The sequence below is a fragment of the Chanos chanos genome, chromosome 6 (assembly GCF_902362185.1).
Source record: "Chanos chanos chromosome 6, fChaCha1.1, whole genome shotgun sequence".
Taxonomy (NCBI): Eukaryota; Metazoa; Chordata; class Actinopteri; order Gonorynchiformes; family Chanidae; genus Chanos; species Chanos chanos.
The window spans coordinates 33,043,199-33,052,188 of NC_044500.1; the positions used below are offsets into that span (position 1 = coordinate 33,043,199).

General features: G+C 39.4%; 1 protein-coding gene across 1 annotated transcript; it reads left to right on the forward strand.

The window, feature by feature from the left end:
* Positions 1 to 268: 268 nt before the first annotated feature.
* mfsd4aa (major facilitator superfamily domain containing 4Aa) lies at positions 269 to 7,270 on the forward strand. The gene is made up of 10 exons (XM_030778281.1): positions 269 to 501; positions 2,823 to 3,021; positions 3,442 to 3,681; positions 4,578 to 4,740; positions 4,977 to 5,092; positions 5,336 to 5,509; positions 6,122 to 6,269; positions 6,637 to 6,707; positions 6,827 to 6,947; positions 7,212 to 7,270. Exons 1-10 carry the CDS (start codon positions 269 to 271, stop codon positions 7,268 to 7,270), a joined length of 1,524 nt encoding a protein of 507 aa, XP_030634141.1.
* Positions 7,271 to 8,990: the final 1,720 nt, after the last annotated feature.

An 8,990-nucleotide genomic window follows, 5' to 3' on the forward strand; every position in this document is an offset into this window, starting at 1 on the left:
GCTTAATACTGAACAAGGTGGTGTGCAGTTTCTCGTCCGAAGTTGGAAATGTTGGAAACGCAGAGAGCGCAACATCTTTGGCCGTAACTAGTGGGTGGATCACCCCGCTATCACAATAGCCTACCTGCGCCACCAATAGTTTGGCTTCTTCCGGCAAACTTGAAACTTCGAGACGCACAAACATATGTAGTTATTTTGTTTTCATGATGAGGGACTGATACAGAAAGACGAAGACAGCTCAAGCGCTTATTAAGGGCCTTTTGACAACATGTTTAGGGTTGACGAACAGATTTGGGGTTTATTCAAGCGAAACTGGCAGCATACTTTGACATACTGGAGTGTATTTTTCAGTTTTGGACTGTGTATCGCGTTCCTGGGTCCCACCATCCTCGATCTACGATGCCAAACTCAGTCCACGCTACAGGAGATCACTTTGGTGTTCTTCTCCCAGCAATTTTTCATGTTCATAGGTAGCACAGTAGGTGGATTCTTCAGTAAAACGTAAGTATTATGTGAATGTTGTAACCAACATAGTGTTCAGCATTGCTTTCACAGTAACATAGTTCTGATGGGATTTGTCGACAGTTTAGCCTATATGCAAAATGTCATCAACCTTATGTAATCAAATATCAAATTGTTTTCAAAGTACCCCGAATTTGTCTTACAAACACTTGTGTCAGTAGGTGTCAGTTAAGTGATGGAATTAAAAAAGTCACAGTCCAAAAATGTGATAAAATCATTTTAGTCCCTTCATTACTTTTCTCCGCATAGTTCCCTAATTGCGACATAACGCTTAAATGACGATGATAAAACGACAAATAAATTTAAAAAAAAAAAAAAAAGTAAATAGTTGCTCACTTTCTACAACTTCACACATTTTTCAAAACATAAGGGCTGGGGGAACGCAACACTCTGTCTCAAAAGTCCCTGTAAACTAAAGGGTTTAATATATACTGAATTTTTATTGTTTATAAATGACCTGTTTGTGCTGTATCACTTTTCTTGTGCTGGATGGCAGAAAGAAACCTACTTTTCGAATAATGTATTTCAGTTCTGTAGTGAACGCATGTAAGATACCAGTATGAAGGATGAGGTAAACTCCTACAAATACAGACCATATTCTTATCATATTATGTTCAATATTTTTTTCAACCAAGTTTTGTTCATAACTAGATTTTGTGTTGGAACAGTAGCTGAAGTGATGTGCTTTTCACCAAGACATATCGGGTCATTGCAGGGTTATGATCTTCTGTCTCGTGTTGTGGAAACCCCTGCTGTGGTCATGTGTTTGTTCTGGCTGTAGTAGTCTTTCAGTAGTGGTATTGAGGACCCAGAAACAGTCTAGAACTGTCTTTACAGAGACTTATTGTTAGCTCTTTAACACTGCTCGTCTCTCTCTCTCTCAGCACTATAACTTCTGATTATTTAAAAAAAAGAAAAAAGAAAAGTTAACTCAACATTTTACCTATTTAGTTTCCATTTTGTAAGAATTGTGAAAACTGGTGTCCTTTTCTATACAGCTAAGTCTCGGAAAAACTCGCTATCCAAACTTAATTAAACTAAACTGCGAGTGCATGAATTTAGTACAAAGTACATAAATGTAGTGTAACTTCTATTGCATTTCACCAATTATTGTCTGCAAATAGCCATCGATTGTGTCCGGTTGTTTAGTTATGTTGTTTAAGTTTTGGTAGGCCATCTTGCAGTGCTGATGATGTCAAAGGATTTCTCTGCAAATCAGTGCAATTTATTTTTAAAGCACAACATGTCATATGTTTTTTCAGATCTGAAATGGATTCAAATAGAAGACATGACAGATTAACAGTTACACAGCCTGACATCTGCATCTGTCAGTGTTATAATGTTTACAACATTGCCTCTATGCTTTCTCATAATGAATTCTGTGCTCTCTCCATTTTTGTGCCAAACTTGTTTCCCTCCCTCTGACCGTCATGGATCTTTAGCTGCTGTAATTCAGAAAGTTCCTTTAGTTTTCTGTTTGTTTGTTCTGCCACTTAGTATGAAGAAAATAATTAAGTTCTTTATCTTGCATCAGGTTAGAAGGTGCCCTTGGCTATTATTTCAAACTGATTACTGGGTAAACTGATAGTACTCTTGAGATTATGATCCACAAACAGGTGACTAAGGCTTACATGTAATCAAACCCTGTTATAGTACATTGGCAAAGATATAAGTGATGTGTTGTGGGACCTATAACTGGGAATACAGTGTAATGGAAATTACTATTGTCTAAACAAACTGCTACTGAGAAAAAACTAAGTATTAAGGCATCACTTAAACTTGTTTAAAGTTTAGGAAGGTACATTCTTTGATTTAAAAAAAGTGCGTTTTTAGTAATATCTTGGTGGATTGTGAGGGCGACACTTCTCAAACCGAATTTAAGTGCTTCAGAATTTTAGAATTAAAAGGTTTTGTGAATATCCCAACCACAAAGGACAAATAAAAGAAACTGACCAAAATGTATTTGTCAACCTAGAACTGTTAAGAGATAGTGGTCAAAGGAATTTGTATAAAATAAGTAGTCCTGCCCTGAAATTCTTACATCATTACTTGTTTTCAAGATGCATGTTGTGTCAGGCTCTAGGTACAAAGAACTGAAGCGTCCATTTCCATTGAGTCTAAAAATACCAGTGAATCCAATAGTGTTATAGAATGTATGAGCAGCCTTTTGTTTGTTTGTGTGTGTGTGTGTGTTGGGTTATGTGATAATGTTAATATTTACCACTTCTCTCTTGCATAGTACATAGTAGCAGTTCACCATTGAGTTTTAACATGCTTGGCCATACCTATGTCCTTCCCAGGCTTTTGAGTTCCCTGTCAGCCTTGGCAGTGTCCACCCTCATCATCTCGGTGGTTTTCTCAGTCATTCCCCTCTGTCACAAAGTGCTCATGTTGGCCTTTGCCATGGCAGTGTCTGGTCTGGCCATGGGTGTTATTGACACCATTTCCAACCTGCAGTTGGTGAGAATCTACCAGAAGAACTCCACCATCTTCTTGCAGGTTAGTGAACATGAAGTCATGATAGAGGCTTGGTTTGGGCAGTGGCATTTAATGGTTTATAGAAATCTTGGAATTTTGTGAACAGACAGCTGGTACAAACTGGAGGCCTCTCAGATACATTATGAAGCCATTGAATGGTTATGTCATTTTAGTTACTGGTCTATAAGTCTATTTCTCTGTAGCAAAATCCCCAAATTAATCAAAATGCGTACTGAAAAATAACCATGCCCATGTTCGGTAGCTGTTGGTGAAAATACTGAAACCTAGGCTCCTCAGCTCATCCAGTTGTACTTTAAATCTGTCTCACATAGACACAGACCTAGGGTTAGCTGCAATATTGTTTGATCAGATCAGTTTTATATGCTTGCCTGCATGAACTGACACATTTCTTCTCCCATCTCTTTCTTTCCACTTTTCCAGGCTCTGCACTTCTTTGTGGGTCTTGGAGCACTTGTCAGCCCCCTCATTGCTGACCCCTTTTTGTCTGAAACAAACTGTGTACTGGCCAATAGCACAACCGCCCCAGAATCAAAATTACGCCACCTGAGGAATAAGTTAACAGGCATACATGTGCACAATGTGTCTTCTTACCATCTTCATACAGAGGGGGAGGTTGTCACCAATGTTTCCTATGCATTCTGGATCATGGCACTCATCAATGTGAGTCCTCTTTCTCTGTGTGTTGTTTTGCTTGTATCTGTGTATGGTCTGTAACGGTGGAAATTGTAAGGAAGAAATTATATTAGCAGCTTATTCACTGTATGCACAGTAGCAATAATATACTGTTGAAGCTTATCTAATAGTGTATTTCATATGTAGCCCCCTTTTTAGGCCTCTGATACGAGTGTCCAGATCAGACTATTATAGTTGTCATTCAGTTTAGCTGCACTGTTCTGCTCTGCTAGTAATATGTATCTTTGGTAGCTGTATGATTGGTGTGAACGATTTGAATACCAGCCTAAGCAAATGATAGTGTCCAGGGCAACATCCCAGCACTCAGCAGCTTTTGCATACCCTCAGGAAATATGCTTCAGTGTGTGGTAACTTCCTGTAGTCATTTTGGTTCAGGGACTGTGTTTTGGGACATTGTGTTGCTGCCCTTCACAAGTTCTAAGGAAAATGTTGCCCATTACCCAACAGTTAGAAGAGTGTTCAACAAAAATAATAAAATATACAAAATAGTCCACTTTTTCTGAGCTTATCTGTTGGCTGCTGCTGCTGCTACTGAGTGTTTTCTATCCTTCCCTCACTTATACCAGGATGTCCTCCAAATAAATCAGGTTGTTTAAAAATATTTGTTCGCCAACACTATGCTTATCGTCACCACAGACAGAGTAGTGGCAGGAAAAGATAGCAATAGGTGCATGTTTGCTGTTGTACTTCCAGTGATTTGTAATGAAATGGTGCCTTGGACAGCATCTTAATGAGGTCAAAGTCCACTTCTTCAGGATGGCATGTGTATTCTCTAAATGTCTTGTGAGGAGTCTTTCTGTAATAATATGTAGGCCTAGTGTGTAATTGTCCAAATGTATGAGAGCATCTCCTTCTGTGTCCAGCTCCCTGTTCCCATTGCTGTGTTTGTACTCATGTACCGAGAAAGGCTGATTCCGTTTTGTTCAAATCGAAGTCCTCGACTGTTGGATGGAGACGTGCTTGCGATGAGAAGTCGCAGTGCAACAGGACAGTTGGAGGCAGCTGACCAGATCCAGGAAACCAGTGGTAACAGCTGCAGTCATGTGTCATCTCCTCAGCAAAAAGACTGTTTCTCAGCCCATTATTTTCACACTTCTTTTGGGTGGTGTAATGTTCTTTATGAAATAGCTCCGCTTGACGTATTTTAAAGGAGACTGCTGTAGGTGTGGGTGACCTGAAAAACTAGATTGAAAGTAAGAATGACCTACAGATAACAATATTTGTCAAACATTTGTATGATTGTAAAATTGTTTTTCCTACAGGCCATGCAAACCTGTTCAACTGCTGTCTGCATAGTAACCTCTGGGGACAACCTTTGTCTTTCTTTGGGATTCACGCCCTTGGTGGTATGGTGCTCTTCTTCTCTGATGGCATTGTGGTAAGTTGTGACACATCCTTTTGAGGAATGTCCTAGATAGATGTTGTTGAGCTCTGTGTACAGTACAACCCACCTACCACACTTGGTAAGTGAGGGTTATTATCCGTGCTGAGTGCTCATTATGGCACAATAGAAGACGCTCCGTGATGTTTCATTCTCATGCAGTCACACCACATATAGCTCATTCCAGATGGGAATGTGATGCCTTGAATATCATGTGTTTAATTCTCTTGGACAATCCAGGGCTCATACACAGGTTTTGTCTACACCTACGCCGTCGACCCCCCCATGTCTCTAGCACACAAGACGGCGGGCTACCTCACCTGCGTCTTCTGGGCAGCCATCACCATCGGTCGCCTCACAGCCATTCCTCTGTGCTATCGGTTTAAGCCAATGCGTCTACTCATCATCAGCCAGGTATCAGACTCCATTGTTCTCCAGTGTGCAGGTCCTTATTGTTTTCTCTCTCAAACCCATGCCGTATTTATTTCCCTGTTTATTTCCTTTTTTCCATCCTGTTCCTGGTTTATCTCGTATTTCTCATCCTGCCACTCTGTCCTCATACTGTACTTTATTTGATTTGATTGGCTTACAGTGTTTTGTCAACCACAACGTTACTATGACATTAGCTCAGCGTGTTATGCAAACAAATTTTTTTTTTAAAGTGGTTATAAAACTGGCACACGTCAAATGGAAAAGAGAATTATGCCGTAAAAGAATGACTCCTTTAAATGCATCTGAAGAAACAGACATCCTCCTTTTGCATCCTGCTGTGCCTTGACTACGTGGCACTTAGGAAGGATTACGTCTTAAATTCATGTTCTGACAACGGTCTATTTTAGGGAGGTTCTGTGTATCAGAAGTAAATGACAACAGCTCAAAAGTTTTGAAAACATTGCATACCAAAGTCCATCTCACTGTCAATCCCTGTTTTCTTAAGGTGGAGAATCTCTCAACCTGTTATTGTTCTCCTCCACTGCTTTTCTCATAGTGCACTCTTTTTGACTGCCAATCTTCGTTCCTTTTTAGGTTGGAGTGATAGTTGTACTAATGCTACTGCTTCTGCAGTACTACAGTAGCATATTCCTGTTCGTAGGGACCTGTCTACTGGGGCTGTTCATAAGCAGTATCTTCCCCTGCATGCTGGCCTTTACTGAGGACATTTTGGACTACAAAGGTGTGAAATACGTAATGAAGGTGGAGCAAACGAAGGGACCGCCCACCTCTAGAAAAATACAGTATTAATTCATCGCATGAAAGCAGCCACACCTGCCAACACACATTATTCATTTCCATTTCTTTATATTGTATTTGACATTGGATTATCCGGTCAGCGTCAGAATTAAAATGAAAAATGTCATTCTTATTCAAGCAGAGCTGCCATTCAACTCAGTCTTCTTCTCTCAGACAAACAATGTTGATTGGATCAGAATCAGACAAACACTGACATAATACACAATAGTGTGCATTATGTCATAGATTTCTGCAGAATGAAAAATACCTGTGAGACAACACTGACAATGGCTGATCCTGTCTTTACCAAGGTTGTGCCACCACAGTGTTAGTGACCAGCGCTGGGATGGGAGAAATGCTCCTTCAGTTGCTTGTAGGATCGGTAAGGATCTACCATGTATTGTGTGCGTCTGTGTGTGTGTGTGTGTGTGTGTTTAGCGAATTTTGCTAAGTTCTGAGGAAGTAGAAGGCTCCTTTCTTTACTGACCGTTTTTCTCTTAGATCATGCACAGCCAGGGTAGTTACAGCTTCCTGTTATGTGGCATGATCTTCGGCTGCATGGGCTTCTCGCTCTTCATCATGTTGCTCTTCGTCCACCACAAACACAAAAGCCACCTGACAGGTACTCTCACATTGCCGATCTTGATGTATATTTCAGGAAGCAGCAAACTGCCTTCATGTTATACACTGTGTTCATGCAGTGTTTGTGTCATTTCTGCAGATATGGAATACGACTGAGAATACATCAGCAGAGTAATCAGCATAATTGTATTGGAAATATCCCATTCTTTTGTTAGGGAAGATGTGACAACTAACGGAATTAAGAGATGGATAGATATAACATCGTCTTATATGTTCAAATTGATCCCATTTTATCTTTGTGCAGATGCCTCAGAGAGTAACCCCATTCCAGGGAAGCCAGAGATGAATGGGGGAAAGTACTGAGAGTGCTGTGGAACTGAAAGCATGGGAAAGAACACAAGGGAGCAACTGAAGACAGCCTCAGTATTCCCACCTGAGGCTATGCAGAGGCTGAAAAGGGAGGCAGATAGAGTTACTGATTCACTAGATTGATGAAGGGTTGATGTTAAAAGTTGTAAAATGATCAAATAGATGTAAGGGACTGTTGTTTTCCTAATAAGATCAAAAGTAATTCTCAGCTGATTCTACTCATGCAAGATTAATTTAAGAATAACTGTCCTTTGGGGAAAGAACTTTATGAATGTGTGTCAAATCTCATATCTTGAAATAGGAATTTATTTTTGTATTTAAATATATTGCATATGAACGCTTTTCTGTTTATATCATTGTGAAGTAAAAACATAGTGCCAATATAATTGCTTATTTCATTTATCTGCTTGGAAATAAGGGCAAATTATGACTGAATACTTTTCTGAATAAAATGAATCAATTACTACTTATTTCCAGCAGAATGACTCAGCAAGCTAATGGGGGTCCCATGTGTTCAGAATTGTAATTTATTGTAAAGGTTAATATGATCAGTTCATTTATGCACACATACACACACACGCATATACATATATATATATATATGTATATATATATATATATATATATATATATATACACACACACACACACACACACACACTATATATATATATATACACACACACACACACACACACACATATATGTATACAGACAGAAAAAACAGATTGAGACCCAAACAATAATAAATATGGCTGCACAACCAGCTGTTGTTATGGTAAAGCAGATGGAATGGTCATCATAAGACATTGCCATAAGGTTAATGAGACAGACGTCCTAAGTCTGAGTGGTCCTAAGTCAAATATATATATATATAAGTTGCTGTAAATTGCGAGGTGGAGTCGACTGTGGATTGGACTTGTCGGCCTAGCGGGTCGGCGCTGTATATATATATGTGTGTGTGTGTGCGTAAAGTGAGGGTATATCAGGTGTTCAGTAGGTAAGTTGGTAGCACTGAATTAGATTTGTGCTCTTAAGCTCCCAGAAGGAAGGTCGAGCATTCCACTCAAACAATAGGGTACACAAAGCACACAGAGCTGTACAGATTAACATTTACTCTTTGATGCCTGAACAAATATTCCTGTGAAGACTTGGTTTGTGCACAGTTCCAGGTGTGTTTGTATATTTTTCTTATTAAAATCCTGAATCCATCTGAATTCATGCAGCAAGTAAACAGTTGTAAAATTGCAGTCACTTCAAAGTCTCAGACTTGGTCGTCGTTCCTCCCCCACCCCCCAGTCAGTTACAGAGTCTTCAGTTCTTTGTATTTAACAAGTGTAACTTGTGGAGAACAAGATATTTGTAAGTATAACTGGGGGAATGCAGAAAACACAGGGTTCCACTGTATGACTTTTGAGTCTGGTGTTTTCCACGGCAAAGATCTTGTGGCAAGTTTTCACTGATTCTTGATAATCTCCTAGTTTACCATTTGGAAAGAGTTTTAAAAGATCAACTTCAGACCTTGTAACAGTGTGAGTGGATCTTAAAAGAAGTAGATTCTACACAAAAATTTGAATGGTCCATGAGGACAATCAAAGGATTTCAAAATATACGAAAAAAATACACCAAATGTTTATTATCACTGAGGAAACAAACTATATTTAATGTCAGTGGGACACACATCATGACTGGAAATACTTAAAAAGCTGCCTTT